A 27,816-nucleotide genomic window follows, 5' to 3' on the forward strand; every position below is an offset into this window, starting at 1 on the left:
GCAACTGGTCTTCCTTCCTGCATGAGCATAGCTCCCAATGCATTCGAACTGGCGTCTACTGAAAGAACAATGGGAAGATTGACGTCATAAAATGCCAGTACGGGTGGGGAGATCATGAGCTTCTTTATTTTCTGGAACGCAAGCTCCTGCTCGCTTTCCCAGGACCAAGCAGCGTCTTTGGAGAGTAGCGCTCGTAGTGGGGCAGTTATAGCCGACAAATTCGGAACAAATTTGGCCAGATATGTAATCATCCCCAACGCCCGTTGCAGCTGCAGTTTGTTGGATGGTGTTTTGAGGTTCAGAACAGCTGTCAGCTTATCAGGATCTACCATTAGACCTCCTGATGTCACAAGATGTCCAAGGAATTTTACCTTCGGTTTGTTAAATATGCATTTTTCTTTATTTAGCTTTAAACCGGAGGCAATGATGCGGCTTATAACTTCCTTGGTGATTGGTTCCAGGTGAGGCTCGTTCTCGGCATGTATCAGTACATCGTCCATTGAACACTCAACTCCATCTATTCTTTCCAAAATATCTTGCATAACCATTTGGAAAACTTCTGGTGCTGATGCCAAACCAAAAGGGAGCCGTTTGCAACAGTACCTTCTCCAAGGGGTACCGAATGTGATTGAATGTATTTGGATGTTCTTTCTGTGACACGAATCTGCCAAAACCCTTTTTTGCAGTCTAATATGGAGAAACACTTTGAATTTTTCAGTCTGGCAGAAATTTCCTCCATTGTCGTCAGCGAGTGATGACGTCTCAGCAAATTTTGATTGACCTGTGATGGATCAATACAGATTCTTAATTTGTTGTTACGACGAACTAAAACCATGGCACTTACTACTGGTGTAGGCTCATGAATCCTTTGGATTACTCCCAGTTTTTCCATTGCGTCAAGTTCTTTCTTCACTTGATCCCGAATACTGTGTGGAACGTGCCTGGCTGGTCGACTTTCCCACTGTGCGTTTTCTACTAGGTCGATGTCATATATTTCAAACAACCAAGACCATCGTACACCTCGACGTCATCTATCTCGAGAGAGTCGATTCGAGTTATCAGATTCTGTGCTATGCATGTTTTCCTACCGAGTAATGGTATCACTCGTTCCTCGACCACTTTGAACGTAATCCGGGTCTGCTTTTGCTTTACGGTGCAAACTGGGTCAACTTCCCCTAGAACTAGCATCTTGTGATTGGAGAACGTCAGCAACCACTTTGTTGGCGAGAGTTTTAGCGGCAACAGGTCTAATTTCTCTACCATCCAAAGTGGGAGAACATTGCAGTGGGCACCAGTATCTAATTTCACCGAAACTTTGCTGATATTAACTTTCACTGTTTCGAACCAATCCTCTCCTTCATCCAAGGCTTCCAGAGCACCGATAAACAGCTCTTCTTCTGAACTTTCACCACTCCTATTTTCGGCCAACACTGCGTGGATCGTTTTTGCTTTCCTGGTGGGACAATGAGTGGCAAAATGTCCTCTGCGGGCACAAGTATGGCATTCCTTTCCGTAAGCAGGACACTTTTTAACTTTTTATGATTTCTTCCACACTTTTCACACTGTATACACTGAATTCTTTTTTTAAACGATCTTATTTTACACGGTTTTATTTTAAACGATTTTTTTAAACGATTTTCTCGAAATAAGACGATTTACAAAAACAACAAGTGGAACCTATTTGAGCTTCACAAAAACATGGAATAATAATGAAGTGATACCTGGTTATGATATTGAGCCTCCCAGGACCATTAAAAACATCCAGCCATCCTTCTATAGTTCCGGAACGTCCGTAATTTGAATTTCTTGACATTTTGTTTTATTTTTCGAACCAATCGCAAAGTTCAATAAATAAAAACATGTTTATTCATAGTCATGGTCCAGATTTTTCACTATCACGTTCTACGGAAAATCCGTAACAATTGAAAAACAGACACATTTTCAAATAAGTTGTACAACATTCATTTATGATGTTTTCTTACGAAAGAGTGAAACTGACCTACGGACGATTCGGAACAATATTCAAACAGAACAATAACTTAACAACAAAAATAACGGCTATTTTTCGGTCTAGGGATTCAATCAAACAACTTAGTTTTTGAAATGCCCGACGTTTCGACCATTTTTGGTGGTCTTTTTCAAGGGTACTGGAAGTTTATTATTATTTTTTAACATTAGAATGAGCATTGTTAGCATAATATGTAGTGTGTAGACTCACTTATCTGTCCGTTGTTTTTGTCAATTTAGTTTTTGTCCAACGTTTAGGAGTCCAGTGTTCGCTGCTCTTCTGTGGGAATATTGTCGTTAATTAACTTCTCACTGTTATTTAACTAGATTTCTTACGGATTTAATCGGTGAAAAATAATAATTTTTCATCCGATATTCTATGGTCGCACTTCTACTTCAACCTACTTTTCAAATTATGGAATCTATTGTGTGGAATGTGTGGATAAGGTTGGAGGCCGGGCTATCTGAGGTAATGGGTGGAAGTTGTGCTGTTGGACTATTTACAATGTGTGGGTTTTGTGTTTTGGAACGAATATTACTGCTAATTTTGGATGTGGTTTTGACTGTGTGTAGTATTCCTGCGTATGTTGTATTTAATTTTGCTGTGTCTGTCCTGTAATTGACGGTGTTTTCTGTATTGGTGATGTGGCACATCTCCAATATACGGAGCGTTGATGTGTATTGCGCTCTATCGATGATTTTGGCTCTCGCGTGTTCGAATCGATGTTCTGTTTTGATAACATGATCCGTCATAGCTGTGGTATCTCCCAGTTTTGACTTGATGTCGGTGATGCTGGTGACTCCGCTCTCCAATATCAAAGATCACCGACTATCCAGCATCACCGACATCAAGTCAAAACTGGGAGATACCACAGCTATGATGGATCATGTTCTCAAAACAGAACATCGATTCGAACACGCGAGAGCCAAAATCATCGATAGAGCGCAATACACATCAACGCTCCGTATATTGGAGATGTGCCACATCACCAATACAGAAAACACCGTCAATTACAGGACAGACACAGCAAAATTAAATACAACATACGCAGGAATACTACACACAGTCAAAACCACATCCAAAATTAGCAATAATATTCGTTCCAAAACACAAAACCCACACATTGTAAATAGTCCAACAGCACAACTTCCACCCATTACCTCAGATAGCCCGGCCTCCAACCTTATCCACACATTCCACACAATAGATTCCATAATTTGAAAAGTAGGTTGAAGTAGAAGTGCGACCATAGAATATCGGATGAAAAATTATTATTTTTCACCGATTAAATCCGTAAGAAATCTAGTTAAATAACAGTGAGAAGTTAATTAACGACAATATTCCCACAGAAGAGCAGCGAACACTGGACTCCTAAACGTTGGACAAAAACTAAATTGACAAAAACAACGGACAGATAAGTGAGTCTACACACTACATATTATGCTAACAATGCTCATTCTAATGTTAAAAAATAATAATAAACTTCCAGTACCCTTGAAAAAGACCACCAAAAATGGTCGAAACGTCGGGCATTTCAAAAACTAAGTTGTTTGATTGAATCCCTAGACCGAAAAATAGCCAATATTACAATAAAACACCAATAACGGTCGAAAACATAAATTTAACAAAAATAACTTAAAAGTTTCTTTATTCAATTTCTATTTCATATTTGATTATAAAAAACACAGCTTATTCTTATGAAAACGAAATAAAAAGGAAAATTTTCATGGTTTTCCATCAAGGATTGTTCAAGATTTTCTGAAGTTCCTTGTAACTTCCCATGCAATATTGGATATCGTTATAGAACGACTTAGCTCTTTTCGGGACAGGATCGTTTTCTAAAAAATGATTTCCCAACTGCTCTGCCAGTCTGAAACCTTCTTCCAGCTTTTCAGAAGTCAATTCTGGAACGGAAACCTCATCAGCAATTTCTTCTGGTTCAGTTAGCAGCATCTCTATAAGATCCTCATCCCCAAGCACTGGTTCCTGTAACAATTCGCAAACATCCTCTTCAGCCATATCGTCGAAGCCTTCGCCACCGATGACATGAGCCAGGAAAATAATTTCCGACGTGTGGTTTACCTGCTGCACATCGGTTGATTGCACACACTCAGGCCAAAGAGATCGCCAGCAAGCGTTAAGAGTCGATGGTTTGATGTCTAGAAGAGCCGCTCCAATTTGCTCCAAGCATTCTTTCATAGTGAAAGTTTTCCAAGCTTCTGGAACGGTCAGTGTCGGATCCTTTTCGATCGCTTCCAAAATAAATCGCATCGTCCTGCCTATGTAAAGTTTCTTGAAGTTAGCTATTATTCCCTGGTCGAGGGGCTGGATCAACGATGTTGTGTTTGGTGGTAAAAATATCACTTTCACATTCGGATATTCCAGCGGAGGATGACCTGGGACGTTGTCCACAATTAGAAAAGCATGAAACTCTTCTCCCTTTGTCTCCAAATAGGCTTGAGCTTCAGGGATGAACATTTCCTCGAACCACTGTCTAAAAACGGCTTGCGTGACCCATGCTTTTTGGTTAGCTAACCAATGTACCGGAAGCTGATCATAATCCATGCCCTTTAAGGCACGAGGACGCAAAGATCGATTGATCAAAAGTGGCTTAAAAAGATGATCTCCCGATGCATTAGCGCAAAAAAGAAGCGTAATTCTTTCCTTCGCAGCTTTCAACCTGTTTGTCGATTTATCGATTTTGGCCAAATAGGTTCTAGTCGGTATGCGTTTCCAGAACAGACCTGATCCATCCGCGTTGAAAACCTGGTGGGCATTGTAGCCTCCCTCCCGAATTATGGAAGCCAATTCTGCCGGATAATTTCTTGCGGCGGTTTCATCTGCTGAAGCGCTTTCTCCCCGGAGCTTAACGTTGTGGAGAGAATAGCGCTTAAGAAAACCAGAAAACCAACCGGCACTAGCGCTAAAAGATTTGATTCCATCACTCGAAGATGGTTCCTGTTGGATGAGGGTGCTATGCAGTTTCAGAGCTTTTTCCCGAATGATTGGACTATCCACAGGAACCCTTTTTTGGTTATGGTCCTCGATCTACAAACTGAGCGCTTTTCCATCTTTTCTATTACGGGATCACGAGCGTAAGAAGATTTTTTTGCTGACAAATCAGTTCCAGATGCCACTGAATCACGGATTCTTTTTTCGTTCTTTTTTACTGTCCTCACTGTAGCGTCATTAAGACCGAACTTCCTGCTAAACACTGCCGGAGTAGCACCTTGAGCAAGGCAATCGAGGATTTGAATTTTTATCTCCAGCGTTAAGGAGCGCCTGGACTTTTTCTCCGGCGTGGTCATTTACAAAGTTGCGCCTGTAATGTCATAACAATTATTTGATGATTACGTTAGATTTAGGTTATTAAAACGTACCAATGGATCCAATAATCAGAGGACGCTGGAAAAACAGGCACTCGATCGGGTTTTTTCACTACGAAAACACCGCTGAGGAAAGAAAGTTTACGTTTTTCTGTTGACAGGGTTGAACAAAATCTCCATGATAGCCTGATCTTTTTTTTTACACGATTTTTTTTGCACGTACACAACAATCGTTTAAAAAAAGAATCCGGTGTATTTTCATCACTCTCGTATCTTTGTTTGTTCAATTTCATGTCCACTTTTCTTTCACTTTTTCTTCCTAGTCTTCTGTCCATTTTCAAGACTTCCACTTTATCAGCAACTGCGACGGATGCCATCGCTTGGGACTGCCTGGCAGTCAACTCATGGTTCCGACACATTTCAATTGTTTTGTCCAGGGTCAATGAGTCATTCAGTAGTTGCGGCACAAGTTTGGTGAATTTCAACCCAATTATGATCCTATCTTTCACCAGGGAATCGTGCAATTGCACAAAGTCACACTTTTTTGCTTGTTCTCGCGTTATGAAAGTTTCTGTCAACTCATCTTAGTTTTGAGAAATTTGGTTGAACACGTAACGTTCGTATGTCACACATGATTTGGGGATGAAATATTCATCAAACTTGGCCTTTATCATTACTAGATTATTTTCTTCTTCCGGCGTAAGATTGAATGTATCAAAGATACGAATGCAATCCGCCCCAATCACTGTCACGAAAGTGGCTACTTGCACTTGTGGTGGTTTGTCATTCAGCTGTGTCGCTGTAGCAAACCAAACAAACTGGCGGGTCCAAGATTTCCACACTTCAGCCATGTTGTCACCCAAAACCAAAGGTTTTGGTGGCTATAATCCTGCTGCCTGTGCGGCCGCCATTTTGTCTCCTGCTTTCCCGAAAACTTTGTGATCGAATTTCTCGATAAATTAACAGCCACTTCCCGTAAAATCGACAATCTTCACGATCCTTGCACGCGATCACGAAACTTTTCCACAATTTGATTATTTTATTTGTTTGAAAAACAGTTTTTTCTGCTGACTAGAAGCCACAGCTTCTGACACCATGTAACGTAGGTGGATATCTGGTGTGTTTATTGTGAGTTCAAGGTACATGTAATAATAGGTACAGAGGAAACTAAGATACATAGAAACGTCATACATTACACTGCTTACATACACATACAAAACTGCTTATAGTCGGGCAGCTTTGCTGTTGTACAGTGTGAAGTTTATCCTCGCTGGATGCCTGGCACATTACCGATGATGGATTCTAGTCCTGTTTGCCTAAGTTTTTTGTTTCGTTTCGATTATAGTCGTTTTACCAACTTTATGGCATTCGCGACTTTACAACGTTGCAGTTGGCGGATCGTTATTGATAAACTTATCCGGTACAACTGTGTTCTATGTTTACTCTTGGGCTCGAACTCGCGGACATCGGCTCAGGAGACAACAGACTTGCCAACTGAGCTATATCACAAGCCCGTCTTGTTTACCTAAGGCTGTGATAGGAAAAGACGTGAAACAGTTTTTTTTTGTTTCTTTCTGCCATACGCAACGTGGTTGCTCTGGGAGGACAATGCCAGCGATCACAAATCGTATTCTTATCGCCAATCGTGTTCACATCTTATGCCAATGACGTTGGAGTATCGAAATATCATGATTGGAGTAAAGGATGAATTGATAGTGTACTCGACCTCGACAGCTCGACGTTGTGAAAAAATTTTTTCTGCTTGTCTACCTGTCTACCAGCTTTCAAAAACAACTTGTACTTCCACCTACCACATTATCTCTGACCGTTTGATGCATTGTTCTTGCGTCACGGTTACCAATTTAAGGGCTCCACAACTTGTTTCCCCACAGTCGATGCCGAATCGAATTTTCCGTTGAATCTGGTGGCTGATAACTTGGTCCAATGCTAGTATAAATTATACCCAAAAATAGATCAGTGTTACAGTCACCAAAAATCCGTAAAACAAAGTCGGACGTGACTGATAGTGCCGAACGGATTTGAACTGCTTCGCTTAAATTCGCACTCGCTTGGTTTTAAGAAAAAAAGCGGGATTTATCGCGTTGTGCTATTAAGTGATTTTAAATCTTTCAAGTACGATTGCTGCAGTTTAGGAGGCTGTCCTCATCAATAAGCGAAAGCTTCTTCGCCGGTATTATCGATCAATCACTTTCGTCTCGATATTGCTATAAATTTATTCGAAACTCTATTGGTAAGCAAGAAAACCTTCTTAGCATATTCCTTCTGTACCCGCTGTTGCCCACTAGGGCACATCCTTTCATTGCAATAAGAAGTACAAAAATAGTACCACTCACGATTTCCCACTTCCGATTCCGAGTCCGGAGGGCGCGCAACAGGCACATACACTTGTCGCCATCAATTTTCGTTACTTTTCAATCTCCCGGAACGTGCCATCGCAAGCGAATTAGGTTTTATGCAAACGAGGCTCGAAATGTCCGCCGTAAAGGATCGGCTCTTTTCGCGTGTCTCGGTTCTCGAGTGCTGCAGCGCAAAGAAAGAGTTTCCCATTCGGGAGCAAGGGGCGGGGCTAAGAATGGGCTTCTGGGATTCGGTACCGGTCGGTGGTTTTCCCGCGATCGGTTATTGGAGTGACTCAATGTTAGGTACACTATTGAATGAGTTTAAATTGAATGATCTTTGGCTCTTGAATTTTTTATGGTACCTATATCAAATCAGATTGAGGAATCATAACAGAAAAATACTTTGAAAGATTAAAAATAGCTCGAAAGATCATAGAATTTTTGGAATTACATATTTGAACCGATCCAATGTACGTTCCGTATCCATTTCCAAGAATAAGGGGCACTTTCAATTCGGAAGTGGTAAGCGGCATTATGGCTGCTTATATCCACTACTGTAAGCGGATCCGGAACTGACACTACGCTTTTCGGCAATTGCTGGTCGGATTGACAGGTCGCCGAGTTGTCGGTTTCGACAACGCACGTGTTTTCTTGATACGTGTAATTTGTCGAGCAGTGAAATCATGTCAAAATGAATGGTTATTTGCCTTACAGTTCGACTTCAATTCCACTCATGCGATAATGCTCTTCAGTATCTTTTCCCCTTTTTTAATCCATAGTAATTTGTTTAATGATGAAAAAAGTCATTTTTCATGTGGCGTGAGTTGAACCCAGAACTTCCGGATCATCACTGTGCACCAGAGCTATTCATATTATTTTTAGAAATCATTAGGATGATAAAATTCATTGATCATCATAATTCAAATCTATTAAAACTTAAAAAATAACCTTCAACATTTATTTTTTGACTCCCCATTGGAAATTCATTGATCGGATTCCTTCCAACGCTCGGCATTCAATACATATTTCATTCACCCTTCCGCTCAGGTTCCGGTCAATCGGGTGGCGCGCGGTCGGTCGGTTCGAATTAACCGAAATCTCACGTCCCAGGTGAGAATGAATAACGTAACTATCAATTTCGATCGGTTCAGGTGCGCTTGGTTATGTGTTAATACTGTACCGGATACCGGCCACCGGCCGGGATTGACACCCGGCAGCGAAGTGGTACCATACAGTTACACAAAAACTCTGTCAGAGATACATACATATGTGCCCAAACCGATAAAAGATAAACCAAGCCAACCAGAAAGAGGAGCAAACATGAAGCTAAACATCGAAAACATTTCCGATTCAGCCCCAGGGAGATTCGACGTGTTCACGTCGACCAAAATCAATATAACACTGTGGTGGTGGTCCGTTTTGACAGTCAAAACGAAATAGAAAATCGATATCGAATTTCGAAGTTTTTAATCTTCAAGCCAATTCCACCAGAATGTTATTGAAATTATTGGTTTGTGATGGATACCTTATCGAAATTTAAATGACACAAAAACAAAGACAGTATCATTGTGTTTCTCATTATTTTTTTTTAATTTGTTAAAAAAAAAAACATCTTTGCAGTGTCATTATTTCGGCCACAAGCACCCTAGCCACCCTAGTCCGGAATGCTTGACGGGCACCAAGAAATAAATCAGAGTCTAATTGAGCAAAACGAAAATCGAATCGTAGCAATCCAGATCAAGATTTTCGAGATTCTCGCCTCAACTCATAGCGCCATAGGGGTAAGAAAGGGGCAAAAAAAACCTATCGAAAAATAAGGGTAGTTTGATGGTTGAACCTTTATTCTGCCCCCCCCCCCCCCCCCCCCTTTCGAAAAGGTATCCTACATACATTTATTGACAAGACGGGTCGAAGTGGTGTAACATTTCCTGTACTATTTGCTTTCCGGATGCCTTCATGGTTGACTTTATTGAACGGAACAGGAATTTTCTCACTGTTCAAATTGCTTCGGGAGCCTAAAGGGCCCATCCATTTTCCGGTGGAAGACGGAAGATTAAGGCCGGCTCGAATAAAGATTTTTGAAGGGATTTTCAAAAAGTATTTTGCTGGCTTTTAGAAAGTTTTTTTTAAATGTTTTAAGTTCTTTCTGCTGGAAATGTCTGCCAAATAACTCATCGCTGATGTCAGAAATTGGTCTTAATTTTTTTAATAATTAAATTTCATTGATATTTAAATGAAAGGTGATAAACCCAACCTCATGAATATTCTGAAAAAGATACAACGGCTCATTGAAAGGACTTGAACACGCAATCTCTGCTTCAGCACAACGGCACGTTAACCAATTTTACTACAGAGAACGTGAAAAAACGCACTGACACGAGCGTACAAGTCCATCTCCATCGGTCGACTGGCAACCTTCCTGGTTGTACTGCTCCACGAGCACGCACCACTGCCCGGAGCACCTCCACTGTCTGTTTCCGGCTGGTTTTGTTCCGACTTGGCCAAAAGACTGAGTTGGGCACCATAGTGCGTTAAGCTCCCACTATGGTGTCCAGCAAACAACGGCCCTGTCGAACGTGTGGCAATTTCGGATGGAAGAAGAATAACTACTTCTATGGTTAAACTTATACTATGTCTTTGGAACCTCGTTCCACTTTATTTATACAAGAAAAGACACTGGCTATCGTCAACAGTGGAGGACCTTTCCCACGGCCCTATGCAGCGGGAGAACTAAACTAAGTTAAAGATAAACTTCTTCTTCTTCTTCTTCTTCTTACATCAACATGGCCAAAACATGTAGGCATCCTGGAAAATGGAAGACTTGCGTCTTTCATTTTTCTTTTCAGCGTATTACCTGTTACATATTGCTATGCATTGCAGATATTACTACGGCCAGGCCAACCATGTGATGAAAACCGCGAAAGATACAGGATACAGGGGTGGAATGAAGCGTGGAGATCCCTACCAAACGCTTCATATAATATTTTTAATATTGAAAGACCTTAACATTAATTTATGTCATTTGGGAAATATGGAATATTGAAACATTAAATGCTGTAAAGGAATTATGAAATTACGAAACTTACCAACATTATACTCACAGCAATAAGAATTAGAATAGATCATATTTTTTGCCTTCGTATCTTTCCGTCTACTCTGTGGATAGTATGATGGGTTAATGATATTAGCTCAAGTCCATAATTGCAAAATCAAAAATTTAAAATAAGTACTGCAAAGCCTAAATTGATATTTCGAGAAAAATATTTCAAAATAGAATTGATAATTTTTCAATGATTTTCGAAAACGACAATCAAGATGAAACTTACACTTCTTGCTTCCAATTGATTGAATATTCGAAAAAAAGTGATATTTTACAATAAAATACCTTGAAATTCTGGATTATCGGACAAATTAAAAAGGGGGGAGGGAGTGGTCTGACAAAAAAAAATGGAATTGTTTCGGCCTCATTTGTTTTGTTTTTTGTTGAAGAAAAATGAAAGTGATTAAGTTTTTGATCGTAAATCATTACAAACAATTGCTCAGTAGAATTTCATGTCAACGTTTTTGAAAGTGATTTAACATCCTCTTAAAAATAAGCGATTTACGAATGCTTCGACATGAAAACCTTTTTTACGGCCTTTCCGTTAGAATGCAATTAATGTGGTGTAATGATAAAAAATGGTACTTAGCTTTGAGTCCCGGCCCAAGAACTTTTAAATCCCTGAATCCAAACTTTCTTCATTTCTAGTGCAGTCTTTAGTCCGGAGGTCCAAGGCGCCTGATCAGGGAGCCGGGAAACTGAGCAGCACAAGTCCATCTGCCAAATCACAGAAAATCCGGCTTCATTCCCCGTTGAACTAAACCAACTGAACCGAAACTTTAAGAATTTTCATTTTTTTCGAAAACTTCAACAGTTTTTGAAAGAGCCAATTTTTCACGTCTTGACACTCTTATAGGTTGCTTCGATCCTTTGATATCTTGATTTTGTCAAAAAAAAATATAAATTTTCGCCTGAAAACATGCTATGACTTCAGGGCTATCTACAAACTTATATAATTCTCTTAATCTAAGACTTTAAATTGAGAAATAAGAAGTAATACAGTGAGCGAAATAAGAATAGCACCACTATGTGTTTTGCTTGTTAAAATATGAATGATTGAAAATTATGAAAATTTTCTTCCACAGTTTGTTTTGAATTGCTTAAAGGATAAATCAAGCATAAGCATAAAGAACTTATTAAACCAATAAACAACGAATCACCAAACTAGCTTTTTTTTATTCTAGCTTGTTTGTCTGTAGTTTAGCTTAATTTCACCTAATTTTAACTATTAGTTTAATTTATTTTAATATATTTTTTTTTAACTTATTAATACTCTTCAATTTCTTCCATCGAGAAGTCTTAGAAATCTTAAAAGGAAAACTTTTTTCCACTGAGATTCACTGTATTTGCTTACTTTTTATTACATTCTTCCGCGCCTTAAAGTTAGACTATATTGTGTTCTCAGCGTGCGTAAATTTTGTGTTTTTGCTCGCGTTTTTTAAATTAAATTTAACCTGTTTGCTGCCAGACATGCTGAGAACTAAAGTGTCCATTACCAGGGGGCTCTATCGAGCTTTTTGGTGTGGTGGAGTGTGGCGGGCCAAAAAAAAATTAACTTTTTTTGGACGTAACAATTGGCTTTCAGGACCAAAAATGTGAAAAAGGGGTACGAAATAAGAATAGCACCACTTGAGTTTTTCAACAAAAACAAGATTATTTTTAAAAATTTACTGTGTAAAAGTGAATAATAATGCTTCTACGATTCATTCGAATAGATAACTGCAATTTAGGAGTTTTCCAGAATTTTAAAGGTTTTCAAAGGTATCAAAAGGGGGTTTTAAGAGATGCTCCTCTAGCGTTAAGGAATTTGAAATTTGAGCTATAAAACTTTATCAAACTGATTGATTTCTTCATTAACATTCATAAGTATGATTCAAAATGATGAAACATAGATTTGAGACTGAGTTTGAATCCAAAAAGCAGGTTGGAATTGAAAAATACTAATGTTTTTTAATAACCAAACACTACTTCTCTAGTTTTCCAAATTCATGCCCATTTTCGAATATCCGGGATTAATTAGGGAATGCTGGATGATTTTGGTCAAGAAATAAATACATGTACCGTGTGAACGCTTTAGAAATCCTAAGATCACTAAATCCAAAAAAAATTAGAATTGCATCAAGGTCACTAAAAGTGAATTTTTTGAACCGATAATCAGAATAAAGTTATACATTGCGATGGAGCTTGATGGAGCTTGATGGACCAGACGGCTAGCAGTATTATTTGATGATTTGCAATTGGATCGGAAGTTGAGATGAGCAGGAATTTTGGCGATTGTACATTTTTGTGCTGGTGATTCTTTTGCAAATCTGGAAAATCTTTCTGCAGCGTGAACTTCCTCAAAACTGTGACTTGAAACTGGAAAAAGTGTGGTTTATTGAACAAAATCAAAGTTTTTGATTTCCAACCTATTTTTTTCTGATTCAAAATTAACTGCGAATGTTTGCTAAACTAAGTTAAAGATAAACATAAACTAAGTTAAAGATAAACATAAACTAAGTTAAAGATAAACACCCGTAAACCCCAGCGTGGGAAACAGAGGGAAATGACTAATTCTAGCCAGGTGGCTGAAGCATAAATTATGCTGAGCCACATTACTCACCCCTTTTTTTATGATCAAGGGCCAGAAGGCGTCACCCTTGATCATCCTGAGCTAAACTTCAGTTACAATTCCTACGATCAAGGGCCAGAAGGTGTCACCCTTGACGGTCCTAACAAATCTTTTTTTTTTTTTTTTTTTTTAATATATATATTTGACGGTCTTAACTTAGCTTTTTTTTATAATACCTACGGTTAAGGGCCAGAAGGTGTCACCCTTAACGGTCCTAAACACTTGCAGACATTTTTTTTTTAAATTTATTTATTAAATTCTAAAATCTGGCTCTATTGTTAGCTAATAATTTATTTTTTCTATTATTTGAATCGGTTACTGAAATTTCAGATAGGGGACTTGCCCCTGGTTGAGCTTCATGTGACTCAACCACTGATAAGCTGATATAACTTTCCCTGCGTAAGAGAAAAATATTCATCGCCTAGAGTTCCTGGCGCCAACTTTCTAGTAATTCCCTAAGCTTCGTTTCCCGATCATGTAATGATACCAATAGCTAAATTTCGATTTTTTCGTAAATCATTCAATTTTCTTTTCACAATTCGAATATATTTTTTATGAAGAGTTATGTAACTCAGTTAGTTTAAATATTAGTTTCACTGTATCGGATCAATTCCATTCTTATTGAAGAAGAGTGTATGATCTTTTGAAAATTTTATCCACAGGGGAAATTTGAAGAAATTTCAGATGATCTAAAAAGTATTTTGTCTAATAAAATACCTAGACTACATCGTTCACCAGAATATCCCTTTTTAAAGAACTGCGATTTTTCCTCAATAAGATAAAGAACATTTTCGCTTTAAAAGCCTTTTAATCTATAACTTTTATTCATTTGCTAAAATTAATTCTTAAAAACTATAAAACTTTAATTCAATTATATTTTGAAATTATTTTTCAAATTTTAATATCCTATTAATTGGAATAGCTTTTTTAAATATGAAGAATTGATTTTCAAATGTAGGCACGTTTCAAATTTTGTTCCTCAAATTTCAAAGCTCAATGAATCTAGTACATTTCAACCATCGGGACCTTTTTTCACTGGGAGGAAAACATAACAAAAATTGAACACCATAGCAACTTATACTTTTGCACGCAGAAAAATTAAAGCAGGCTAAAAATGCTTGTAGATAATGAAATTTCTATATATTTTTCTACGTGTCATTTGAACACGTGGAGTAATTTTTGAATGCTAGCGCCCCATCACAACCAGTGTATTATTCACTTACTAAGCAGTTAAGACACGAACCTTTGGTTGATGGGAATGTGGTGCAGAGTTATATCAGTTTATCAGTGACTCAACCTCCTCCACCCTCCGTAATTTAATTTTCAAATATCCATATATTTTGAAAATTCCAAAAAATGAAGTAGCACAGAATACAAAAATCAAAATGGATTTCCATGTCGCAAACGTATGTTTATCCAATTCAATATTTAATAATTGGACTTTTCCAGCGTTCATATTTTTCAAATTGACTATTTCGTCAAAAACGTTTTTTCTGTTAACATTAGAAATAATTGTGTGGGCAATTGTTTCCGGAATTTTATTGTCAAATATTCTGTTTTCCGCTGGATTAAATTCATAATTTAATTTAAAGACTTCTGTTGGCAAATTAGAAGAAAATTTGGGGTAAAATCTCAATATTATTTCACCAGACTGAATAATAGCTGGTTCTTTAATTATAAGTTTTCCCACATTGTTAATTTCTATTATTTCTGTAGTATTTCTAAATAAAACAGAAAGTTTGGTACGATTAGGTACCGCAAAAATCCAGGAATTCAAATCCGTCATCTGGATCCACAATTGATGTTTCAGGTTTATTGATTCAGGCAAGCAAACGTCCTTAGAATCATTAAAAAATGTTCTTATTATGCAGTTATTGGACTTGCGAAAATTTGAAAATTGATGAAAGGAACTGCAGAACCTAAAATTTTGTAATTTTGGAAATTGTTCATATTCTTTATATGTAACTGTGATACCAATATCAGAATCTTGAGGTTTTAAAAATACATCATCTTTAGTGATTGTCATTAAAAGTTTACCGCTTTCCAAGCTTGGAATACCTGTTCCCTTGTATGCATGGTAAACATTTTTATTAGAAACCGGAATTTGGATAACAACATTGAGTGTACAATTGTCTAGTGACGAACTCATTTGAGAAATTGGATATAATTGAAAAATATTTTTAAAATCTAATGTTACCGGAAATTCAAATCCGGCTGGCAACATTCTATTAATTTTATTTAAATTTTCAAGCAATTTTATCGGACTTAAAACTTTTTCCGATAAAGGAGAAGTTACTGTTTTCAAGAGAGTGAAAAATGTGTCTCTTTTTTCAAATAAATTGTTTAGAATTAATTCAACTTCATTAAAAACTTCATAAAATTTATTCTTGTATAAAGAACTAGTTTTACGGTTGTCTGCTTCGTCGGTATATACATTGTACGCGGTTTCAAAAGATTTCAACTGATTTTGAATTGAGATGATTGATTCGTTAGCAAATTCGAATATAGAATCAATGGCAACTGTTTGCTTTTCAACTTGTTTCGCGATGCTCTCTTCATTATTGTGCAGTTTCACTAAATCGTTGTCAATTCTGGACCTATCATCTTTACTCATAGTTCCAAATAGAAAAGTTTCTAAAGAACCAATTCCGTCAATTACTCCTCTTTTTTTTCTGCGGATTTCATTTGGAGAAATATCTTGGGGCACATTGAAAATATGGTTTTACGAATTTCAATCAAATCTTTTAGTGTAAGAAATATATTTTTCGTAATTTGTTTGCAATCTAATTGGAACACGGAATCTAAATGTGTGCAAGTATCTTTAATATTATTTGTTAATTTTTCCACTAAGTCTATTTGATTGCTTAAATCCTCCAAATGTAATGTTGTTTGAAGAGTCCATTTACCTAGATCTAACCTGACGTCGTCCAATTTTTCATACATTATCCCATGGCTGTACATCGGAAAAATTTCGATTGGTAAGTTTGCCATGGTCAAACCAATTAACGTGAACAAAAACACCAGATGAATCATTCTGTAAAATAAAAAAAAACAGAAGATGAATTTTCAATTGATCAATTATCTAAAAAGTTTAAGTCGATCATTATGCACAACAACTTTTTTTTGTGAATTATTTAATAGAATTGTGCACGTTTGAGGTGAATTAACGGATATAACTTCGTGAGGTCCAGTGTATAAAGTTTGAAGTTTACGACCTACACCAGTTGAAATATTTTCTAATAAAACTTTATCACCCCAGATTGGAAGCCATTCATTGCTTTTCTTGTCATATATTTGTTTTCTCTTTTCTTTGCTTCGGACTAGGTTTTCTTTTGCTAGTTTTTGGATGGATTCCAAATTGTACCTTAAGTCCTTAAGGTAGGAAAAATAAGTTTTATCTTCTCTTACCCCTGAGCAAATAGAAGAAGGCAACTCCGCTCTATATCCAAACATTAACTCATGAGGTGAAAACCCTGTAGACGAATGGACCGTAGTGTTATAAGTAAATGCAAACAACTGTATGAATTCATCCCAATTATTCAAATTTTTACATACGTATGATCGTAAGTATTCTTTCAAGGTTCGGTGACATCTTTCGAGAGCTCCATTACTTTGTGGATGATACGCAGCTGTTTGAATTTGTTTAACATGCAATAATTTGCATAAAGTTTTAAACAATGCGCTAACGAAGTTAGTTCCCCTATCGGTTACCAATTCATTGGGTATTCCGTACACACATATAACACTATCCAGAAAAGCTCTGCAAGTCGTTTCTGCGGTAGCTTCCGGTATGGGTTTTGCTATAAATTGCTTTGTCAAATCGTCTTGAACTGTTAAAATATAATTGTTTCCAGTCTTTGTAGTTGGTAACGGTCCAACAATATCTAAATAGATTTTCTCAAATGGCTTCGTTGAAGTGGAAGTTATTTTGAGTGGAATTCTGTTTTTCGGCAAAATTTTGTTTCTTTGACAAGATTCACATTTTTCAATATAATCAGCAATATCTTTCTTCATATTTTCCCAATTGAACTTCTCAGAAATCCTTCTATACGTTCTTTCCGGTCCTTCATGACCACCAAGTGGAGCATCATGAAATTCTTTTATTACTCTATTAATTTTTTCTCTATCCACTAGTTGGATTTTTAAATTATTTACAAAATTTATGGTATTTTTGAAATCAGAAAAATATGTGCAGTAATATTTACAAGTTTATTCCATTGTTGTTCATCTTTATTTGCCAAAACAAAATGGAAATTAATATTTTTTTGTGATTGTTGTTTTATGTTTTCCTTTAGTATTTTCAAATTTTTATACAATTTATGGAAACAAATATTGTCATTGTAATGTTTTTTACTAATTATGAAATGATTCCCTGATTCGCAAAAGTAATCAAATTCTCTGATGTTTTTTGTTTTCAAAACAACTTGATCGAACTCCTTGTTCGGATCAGTGATCAAGGGTAATATATAAACTTTTATTGATTTTTGACTGACGTCAGCTTTATTTTTTACTAGCTGATTTTACCCGGCCTTGCTCGGGATCGCAAAAAATAAAAATCAAAATGAGTCGGTGGACTTCTCAAAATTTTGGAAGCTTTGTATTCATCATTAGATAGAAGAAATTTTGCCAACTTTAGGCCATGTTAGCTTTGTAAGTTTTGTTAGTCTTTTTTAAGTTTTGATTGAGATTGTTTATTGTTTTTCTCGTGTTCATGATTTTGAAAAACTTATAGTTATGAGGTTTATGTTTAAAGAAATTTAAAATTATTTCCATTGAATGCTTGTTTATCCTATCATCACAAACATTTTTTTCACCCACAATTTCTAAGGAAGCTTGAATAGCTTTTACCTGATTATTTTTTTATCTTCAGCTGATGAAACTGTTTGTTAAACTTTCACATCCCCCATTTGATAAAAAAAATTTTTTAGAGACCATCCCACTTTTCAAATTGGATGATCTCCCTATACAATGGTATTTTCAAGTTTTATGTACTTAGAAATTTTCAAAAAAGAAAAAAAAACTCACTTTGCATGTTTTCAATAGCATGTGTGATTTTTAAACCGAAGGCTTGGACTTATAAATCTGAATCTTATTAATTTTTCTTTCTCTATGAAAAATCCCAAAAATATGAAAATGCTTGGCTCTTAAAAACTGGAATTTATGAAAATCGGTTCATAAGTTTTTCAACACTCAGCCAAAATAGTTGTTCGGCTGAAAAAGTCAATTTATTGTTCACTGTTCAGTTAACTGTATGTTTTTGAAGCCTCCCAGTGGCGTTAAAATGCACATCAAAAGCCACTACAATTCTAGTCAATGTATTCCTAACAGGCTAGTTATATTTTTCAATTCAAAATGTAGGCATAATTTGCATCCCAATATCTCGTACCGGTACCACGTGCATTGAACAGTAGAAGGACTTAAAACACCCGCCAAAATTTCCCCTTTAAAATTTTAAATGCTCAGCAAGCTTTGATTTGCTATCCAGTACACGCGAACTCTGGATGGTCGTTTCTAATGCCCAGCCCATGGTGATGGTGAAAACAACCCCGCCAAAGGAAACGAAAATCAGTCGACAAATTGGGTGCCATGACTTTTGGTTCGTGGGAGAAAAAACGAATGTTCTTTGGGAGGGTCCCTTTTCTTAGGTGGGAGGGGCTCAAAACTATTACTAAAACCTTACCATGGTCCAAACACATAACTGTACCAAATTTCAGGCTGATTGGTTAAGCGGTGTGGATTTGTATAGGGTGCATACAAACAAACAAACATATATAGTCCAACTCATCTTTATATATTAGATGTTGATATGTTGAATGGGATTTTTCAATAATTCAAAACACAAATAATCCTCAGCTATTCTGTTTTGCATTAAATCTCCCGTATCGTTATCTTTTGACTCTTTTGCCTGTTTCCGCGTAATAATATTTAATTTTTTTGTAAGTGAAATTTTATGCCTTATCACTTGTTCATGAATTTGCTTTGTGATCAGATCTGCAGTATCTAGATCACATAATTCAATTCTACTTAGAGCATCTGCAACAACGTTGCTTTTACCTGGTGTATAAACAACTTTAAAATCATATTCTTCTAATGAGAGGCGCCATCTCATTAGTCGATCAGATGATTGTTTAATGTTGAATAAATACACTAGAGGTTTATGGTCAGATTTAACTGTAAATTCTCGACCATATAGGTAAGGCTTGTAATGTTTTACTGCCCATACTATAGCAAGTAATTCTTTTTCTACTGTAGAATATCGTCTTTCGGCAGGATTTAAAATTCTGCTGGCATATGAAATTGGTAATTTATTACCTTCGTTGCTTAAAATTGCTCCAATGGCAACGTTACTAGCATCAGTTGTTAATTCAAATTTTTTACTGAAATCAGGGTACTGCAATATGGAGGAGCTGGTCAACAACATCTTCAACTCGTCGAAGGATCGTTGACAGCTCTGCGTCCATATAAACTTTTCATTTTTTCTTAGCAGTTTATTTATAGGATCTGCTAATTTTGCCAGATTGGGAATAAATTTACGGTAGTAGCTTAACATTCCTAAAAATATTTTAACTTGTTTCGCGGTTTTGGGAATAGGAAAATTTTTAACCGCATGAATCTTAGTTTCGTCTGGAAATATTCCCTCAGATGTAATTTTGTGACCTAAAAATGTGATCTCTTTTTGAAGGAAGAAACATTTATTAGGTTGTAGTTTCAAATTGTGAATTCTTAACCTCTGGAAAATTTCTTGGAGTTTGTCATTGTGATCTTTTAAGTCTTCTCCATAAATCACAATATCGTCCATATAAACAAAACATTTATACCCTTGCAATCCACTTAAGACTGTATTCATAAATCTTTGGAATGTTGCAGGAGCATTTTTAAGACCAAAAGGCATATTGACAAACTCAAAATGCCCGAACGGAGTTGAGAATGCTGTTTTTGGAGCATCTTTGGGATCCATCTTGATTTGATGGAAGCCACTAGCCAAGTCTAAGTTTGAAAAATATCTAGCCTTACCCAGTTGATCAAGTATATCTGATATTAAAGGTAAAGGGTATGCATCCGAAATGGTTGCTTCATTGATTTTTCTGAAATCAATTACTATTCGCCATTTTTTTTCCCCGTTAGGACCTGGTTTCTTCGGAACAACTAACAATGGAGAGTTCCAAGGAGAATCACTTTCCTTTATTAAATTATCTTCAAGCATATTTGTTATTTCTTTATTAATAATATGTTTCTGAATATTTGGTAACCTATATTGTCTAGTGAAAATAGGTTTTTCAGTGTTAAGTTTGATTTTATGGGTTGACGAATTTGTAGAAGACAATTTATCACCCTCTAAAAAAAATATGTCATTATATTCTTTCAAAAGTTCATGAAGAGAATCTTTTTCTTCATGACTTAAATGTTGCGAATTAATGTCAGTTAAGATTCGATTAAAACGAGCTTCAGCTTGATTATCCGAATTAAATGATAAAATTGAAAAAGTTTCCAATGGCTCAAAACGCAAATCATTCAAATTTATTTCAACTTCATCATGGGTTGCGTTCAAAATTGGAACAAGAGCAAAATTGTCAATAGTTTTCAAAATACAATTTCCAACATATATTTCTTTATTATGAAATTTTTTGGCATGGCATAAAATATCGCCATTAATCGGAACAAATATTTTCCTAATAACTTCTGATCTAGGAGGAATTTTAATTTTATTTTTTTCTCTTATAGAGTTAATTATTGAAACATTATAATCAGGAAAGAATTTAAAGTTATTTTCCTTAAAATCTATTGAACAGGGATACTTTTGAAATAAATCATTTCCTAGAATACCATCGCAAGGTATTGGAAAATTTGACTCAACTACATTAAATTTGAAATTATCGGTAAAAGATTCTATATGAAATTGTAATTCAATTGAGCCCTTGGTTGAAAGCAACTCGTTAGTTACCCCAGCAATTTTCAAAATGTCTTTGTAAGAAATTTTATGTTTAGGAATAGAAGAAATATTTTTAATTATACTTACCTCAGCTCCCGTATCTAACAAAAATAGCAATGGTTTTTTAAAAAAATCAACATTTAACTGAATTACAGCTCTATTTGTCGAATTAATTTTTGTAAAAGGTATCTTCAGATACCCAGTTCCTTGAAAAATTTCAACTCCTCTATATTGGGAGCTATTATTCGATTGGAATCGTCGTTTTTTGATTCCAATATGTTTACATTATATGTCGCCTTTTTGCGACAATTTATTTCATAATGTCCTGTTATTCCACAAAAGTTGCAAACAGGACGCTGAGAATATGAATTTACCGGTTCAATTTTCATTTGTTTGTTTCCAGACCAACGCGGTTGTCGGTAGTTTGAATTTAAATTTTGTTGAGTTGTGGAATTGGATTTGTTCCCGTTTTGGGCAAAATGTCTTTGTTCTCGGTAACCAGAATTTCTTGTATTAATATTGCTTTGGAAGTTTTTGTTCCTTCCAACATTATTATAATTTGTGTTTCTGTAATGGTTATTTTCAAAATTTGAATTTCTTCTATTGTTATTAGAGTTCGTATCATTTGACCGATTGCTTTTTCTATAACTTGGTTCCAAATTTACAGCATATTCAACTGCCTCTGTTAAATTTTCAAAATTGTTTGATTTAACTATATTTTTCACGTCTTGAATTTTTATTCCATTTATAAAATATTCAAGAATTAATTTTTTATAAATAAAATTTGTTGCGTCTACATTTTTATTTCTAATATTGGACGCTTTCACTAAAGTTTCCGATGTCATGGTAATTTTTTCCAAAAGCAAAATTGATCGATCACCATAAGTTTTCATGGTCTCGATATCATTTTGCTTAAGGCTTACCATTCTTGACACCAAAACTGTAAGAGGGATATCTTCCCCATATTTCTTTGTTAGTATGTCTATTAATTCTTCATATGATGTAGCATTTCTACAAAGAGTAAATGCTTCTTTGTTTAATTTTTGCCTAACGACCCTAATGAGTGGTCCATCTGATTCTTCTTCTCCGAGTTCTTCATGAAATTCATTACAAATTGTAATGAATTGAAAAAAATTATTTTTTCCCTCAAAAGCTGGGATAGCTTCTCGTGCTTCACGAGAATCGAAAGACATTGTTCTAAAAATTTGTGTTAAATTTCTTTCGGGACACAATGACGTAGTGTCTTCTGAATCGGAATCTGATGGGATGGAAGGAGAGGTTTCTTCAATTATATCCCTATTCCTTAATTTCCTAACCACTTTAATTAAATTCATAAACTGCTGATTCCTTATCCTAATGTTTATCAAATTTGTTTTTTTTTTTTTTGTCTCCCTTTTTATTTTATAAGGTTGAGAAAAGAAAGAGAAGAAATAAAATGTAGGTACCTTAATTACAACCGATGATGGTGACTGGTGGCGAGCGGTAGCGGAGCGGCAACGGCGTCGGTGGCGATGATGGGACTATGGTGGCACACTACAGCAACTGATGCGCGGATCACGGATGGTCTAATTCTTCTTGGCTTCAGATTATTGTATCGCGTGTACTCGTAGGTGGTTTTCCAAATTCAATTAGCACACGACGCGATACATTGATCAATGATAACGTTCACTCAATTGCGACACTTATTGGCAAAAATTGAAGATGATGATGATGTGCAGCAAAAACTGTTTGCCGGTAGCGCCACTTACTAGAAACGTTCGAAATAGGCCAGCGTTAGTCATAGACCTTTGTCTGAACCGAACGTCGAGGAAAAATAGTAACGTTGATCGAATTGTTCGTTGATTCGATTAATCGTTAAGGCTGAGATCGGCAATTCACTTTGAACTACAAGTCCTGAGCAAGATCAGATTTTCCGACTTCAATACTTTTAAATAGGTTTTCACTGACAGGACTTCAAAACTATTAAATAGTTTTTCGCTGACACTGTTTGAACTGGTCTCTTAACTTGAGAGAGAAACTTGGTGGCACTAGAGTAAGCGAGTACTAGACGCTATATTGGTCGATGGCTTTTACCAGACTGAACACACCGCTGCCACCACTGTGGCAATTTCGGATGGAAGAAGAATAACTACTTCTATGGTTAAACTTATACTATGTCTTTGGAACCTCGTTCCACTTTATTTATACAAGAAAAGACACTGGCTATCGTCAACAGTGGAGGACCTTTCCCACGGCCCTATGCAGCGGGAGAACTAAACTAAGTTAAAGATAAACATAAACTAAGTTAAAGATAAACATAAACTAAGTTAAAGATAAACACCCGTAAACCCCAGCGTGGGAAACATAGGGAAATGACTAATTCTAGCCAGGTGGCTGAAGCATAAATTATGCTGAGCCACAAACGTCAGTCACGGCTTTAGCACTGACCATACTGACTGGACAGTCGATTTCGTTTTTTGGATAATTTACGCACTCTGGAATCGATAGTACGCAATATCGATTCCAGAGTGCGCATCGATCGATTTGAAGAAATGCTATCCCAGTTAGAAAGTGCCACCCGACTTTCGCAAAAAAAAACAGGCAATTCAGACGATGAAATCGTGCAAAACAGGTACATTTTTCCTAAAGGGCATTTCTACTGGAAAAATTATAGGTTCGCCACCTGCCGTCGGTATTGCGAACCTGCTAAATGTGACGAAAAAAATTAGCCAGAAAATGATCGAATGTTTGTTCTAAGTGTCCTGATCAGTAACTTTAGTATAAGCTTATCCAGTACAATAAACAAAAACTCATCCAGTTGGGGCCGTCGGTTCAGCCAAATGTGTCGTTTTAAACGTCCGATGAATTGGCATCCAGGAGGCAACCTGCCATCGACTGTGCTCTACAAAATCATGACCGTGACACGACTTATTCAAAATAATAGCGCTCTAATGGACTCGCCCTTTTGCATTGTGATGTTTTCTTTTGTTGTCTTCTTAAATTTATTTCGTTTTACCGATCCTTTTCATGAGCCTTCCGCATCCAATAAGCCGGATGGAGCTGACGCCGAGCATTCCTCACGCACCCGAGTTTTGCCTTCCAGAAGCCTCCAAAACCTGCTATTGCTGCTCCGAATCAGCTGGATACGAAGGTCGAATTTCGTTTGCCACTCTAACAGTTGTTGTCTTGCTGTGTGTTTGTTTATGTGGTCACACGTACACAAACTACATCGTCGACAAAGCATCCAGAAACCTTGGATTCTTATTTCGCATGGCCAAAGACTTCAAAGACGTGTATTGCCTGAAAAGTCTTTACTGCTGTATAGTTCGTTCCATCCTCAAGTATGCTCCAGCTGTTTGGTGCCCTTTCTACCAGAATAGGGCTGAACGAATCGAGGCTATCCAGCGTCGCTTCTTGTGGTATGCCCTACGCCATCTGAACTGGCAAGACCCGTTCCGTTTACCAAGCTATGAGAATCGCTGCCGCCTTATAGACCTAGATACGCTTCAAGCCCGCAGAAACGCTACGTGCGCTCTAGTTGTTGCTGGTCTCTTAACGTCCAGAGTTGACTGTCCCGTTTTGCTGGAGGCCATTCCTCTCAGCGTGCGTCCCCGAGGATTGAGAAACCGGCTTTTGCAGCTCTATGTTCCTATTCGTCTCAACAACTATGGAGCGAACAGCGCAAATATCGGCATATTGAAAACGTTCAATCGCTTTTCTGAGCATTTCGACTTCGATGTTTCGAGGAACGTGTTCCGGAGAAAAATTTTAACTGTTTCAAGAACTGTATAAACCTGTGTTAATTTTTATGTTAATTTTTATCTTGTATTGTTATTACTATTAAGTTATCATTAGGACCTACAATGACCTACATATGATTTGTTGATTTTATTCTAATAAACAACATATACGTGTTTGGATTGACATCTTACTCTCTAAACTATATCTATACGAATTTAACATATGATGTGCTAGACTCTGTAGATTGGGAATCCGAGCTCGTAATATCGGATGAAAACTTATAAATACAAAGCCCTTCGCAATTATATTAGACACAAATCCCAAACCGCTAAGGGCATCCGCAGCAATCGCGAGCAAAGTGAAAATGCTCACGAGTTTGATCACTTCCATACCGCACCGGGGGTTAGTATGAAGGTGAGCAAAATAGGGCCGTTGCCGTCGGGACCTACAAAATCACCAAATTTGCTCACTAGAAAGGGGCGAGATCAAACATGCACTGAAAAAATTCTACCGTTTTAAGCAGAATTAAACAAACGAACGGAAAGCGGAAACTTTTTTTATTGCGCAAAAACTAATTCCATGAAATATTTCTGAAAAGCCCTTCAAGTCCGACGATTGCTTTCTGAAAATTTTGATTGTGCATTCCGTGTAGTAAACATTTTACTGACTCCCACAACCTTGAGTGAAGCTTCAAGGATTTTTTTGGAGTAATAATAATCGAGACCAGTGCGCTGTGCAGGATTTTTGTATCCAACCGTAAGGGTGGCATTCCATTACTGTCCCTACCAATTCGGCTTTCGAAACGAGGTCTCTCAATAAGTTTGCAACTAATGGGACCCAGTTTTTCGGAGCAGCAACTATTTCAGTCAGCACGTTGGACAGAAAAAGAAGTTGAAGATTTAAGCAGAATTAAACAAACGACGTCGTAGCGTGTGGATGTTTGTTGATATTCATTTTAAGAAAAAAATTGTATGAGATTAAAATTGTGGATGGATTTTTTTTTTAGTAAACAGTTGAATTCGCAATTTCGTTACATTTTTTCGGATTTATCCAGGAATTGAACGAGAAAGTGCAATTGCTGGTTCTGATGGTGAGTTATTTATTTTGTATTTTATTAATCGCAGCGCACTAAATTGGACTGCGCACTCATGACTGCGACATTTGTGCGAACTTGCACATTCGTGCGACCTGTCAAATCAGTGTAAAATCTGTCGGAGTTCTACACGCTAACCTGTTTTCAGTCAACCTTTGTACGGATTACTGCGACTGCAAAACATTGAACAAAATCCAATTTTCAATGAAAGAGATAATATATTGTTTAGGACTTTTTTCTACCTATGAATTTTGATAACATTTTTTCCTTTCTCACTCAATTTCAGATAAACAAACTCGAAGCATCGTATTTTATGACCAAAAATGATCATGTAACTAAGAAGAGCCGTTTGGTGGACGACTCCGAAAATTTACTCGGTCCGTATTAATTTAAGAATAAGATTTTCTTCAAAAGTTTTCTCAGTGCAATGCTAAATTTAAAAATAATTAGGTGCGCGAAAGAGTGTGTATCCCAAAACCGGTCCGCTGAAATGAGCAAAACCGGGCCGCGTATACTCACTTATTGGTGCGTTTGCTCTAAGGGCCACTATCGTAAACTTAATTCTGCGTATAAAAAAGCTAGCTCACGATGCTACCGGAACTATCTGAAGCGACTTCAGACTGACGAAACTTCAAGAACAGTCCTAAATCGTTCTGGAATCATGTCAAAGATCAGCGGAGAGAATTCGGACTTCCAACCAACATGTTCTTGGAGGGCGAAACTGCAAGTTCGGATCTCGATATACATATGTAATCTGCTCGCTAAAAAATTCTCTAGTGTTTTTGCCACTGGTTTAATCTCTGCCGATCAAATAGCTAACGCTGTTCGAAACGTTCCTTCCCTATACTCATCTTTGAACATGATTGCAATTGAAGAGGAAACTATTTTAAAGGCGACTGCAAAAACGAAAAACTCTCTTTCCTCGGGACCGGACGGAATACCCGCCACATTTCTAAAACGCTTTATGCCCCATTTATTGTCTCCAATTAAACGAATGTTTCAAGCTACGCTGGACAGAGCCGTTTACCCTTCGCTGTGGAAGGATGCTTATATGTTTCCTGTTCACAAAAAAGGTGACAAAAGGGATATGAATAACTACAGAGGAATATCTGCCTTATGTGCAATTGCAAAATTATTCGAACTGGTAATTCTGGACCCCATTTTCTCATTCTACAAAGAGTATTTTTCCAATGACCAACATGGGTTTATGCCCAAGCGTTCAACTAGTATAGGGTTACCAGATCCCGCAACACCAAAAAGAGTACATCGAGATCATTTACCCGAAAAGTCAGGAGAAACGATATAACTTCGGTTTTTGGAGCTTCCAGCCATCAGGTTGATACCAGATCCATTTTATTATCGATCTTTGCTCCCGGATGGTATGCAAAACAGAAGAAAATGATATACACATTTCGTTTTATCTGAGGAGGCCCCAGCTACCTCGAATAAGCGGGGTTCAACTGTAATTGAAAACCGAGATATTTCCATTTAATCAAATTCTGTTAATTTGTCGCGGTAATTCCAAAGTTGGATTATTCGAAAAGATAGCAGTATTTAGGTGTAATGCTGACAAACCACAAAAAAAAATTATAAAACAACCCATTTCAAAAAATGCTTTTTTTATTGGCGCGTACATTTACTTAACAATCATTATTTGAGATTAGACAC

The 27,816-nt window shown here is 36.9% G+C and overlaps 2 protein-coding genes across 3 annotated transcripts in view; one reads left to right on the forward strand and one right to left on the reverse strand.

The window, feature by feature from the left end:
• The window catches only part of LOC129740680 (alpha-mannosidase 2), a 313,476-nt gene that overhangs the window by 131,377 nt on the left and 154,283 nt on the right, over positions 1-27,816 (forward strand). The gene's annotated exons all lie outside the window — the stretch shown is intronic.
• Positions 976-5,316, reverse strand: LOC129738070 (tigger transposable element-derived protein 1-like). Its single transcript, XM_055729253.1, has 3 exons — positions 5,065-5,316; positions 3,867-4,966; positions 976-1,453 (listed from the first exon to the last, which is right to left on the reverse strand). The coding sequence occupies exons 1-3, from the start codon at positions 5,314-5,316 to the stop codon at positions 976-978; spliced, it is 1,830 nt and encodes a 609-aa protein (XP_055585228.1).

This window comes from Uranotaenia lowii, chromosome 1 (assembly GCF_029784155.1).
Source record: "Uranotaenia lowii strain MFRU-FL chromosome 1, ASM2978415v1, whole genome shotgun sequence".
Taxonomy (NCBI): Eukaryota; Metazoa; Arthropoda; class Insecta; order Diptera; family Culicidae; genus Uranotaenia; species Uranotaenia lowii.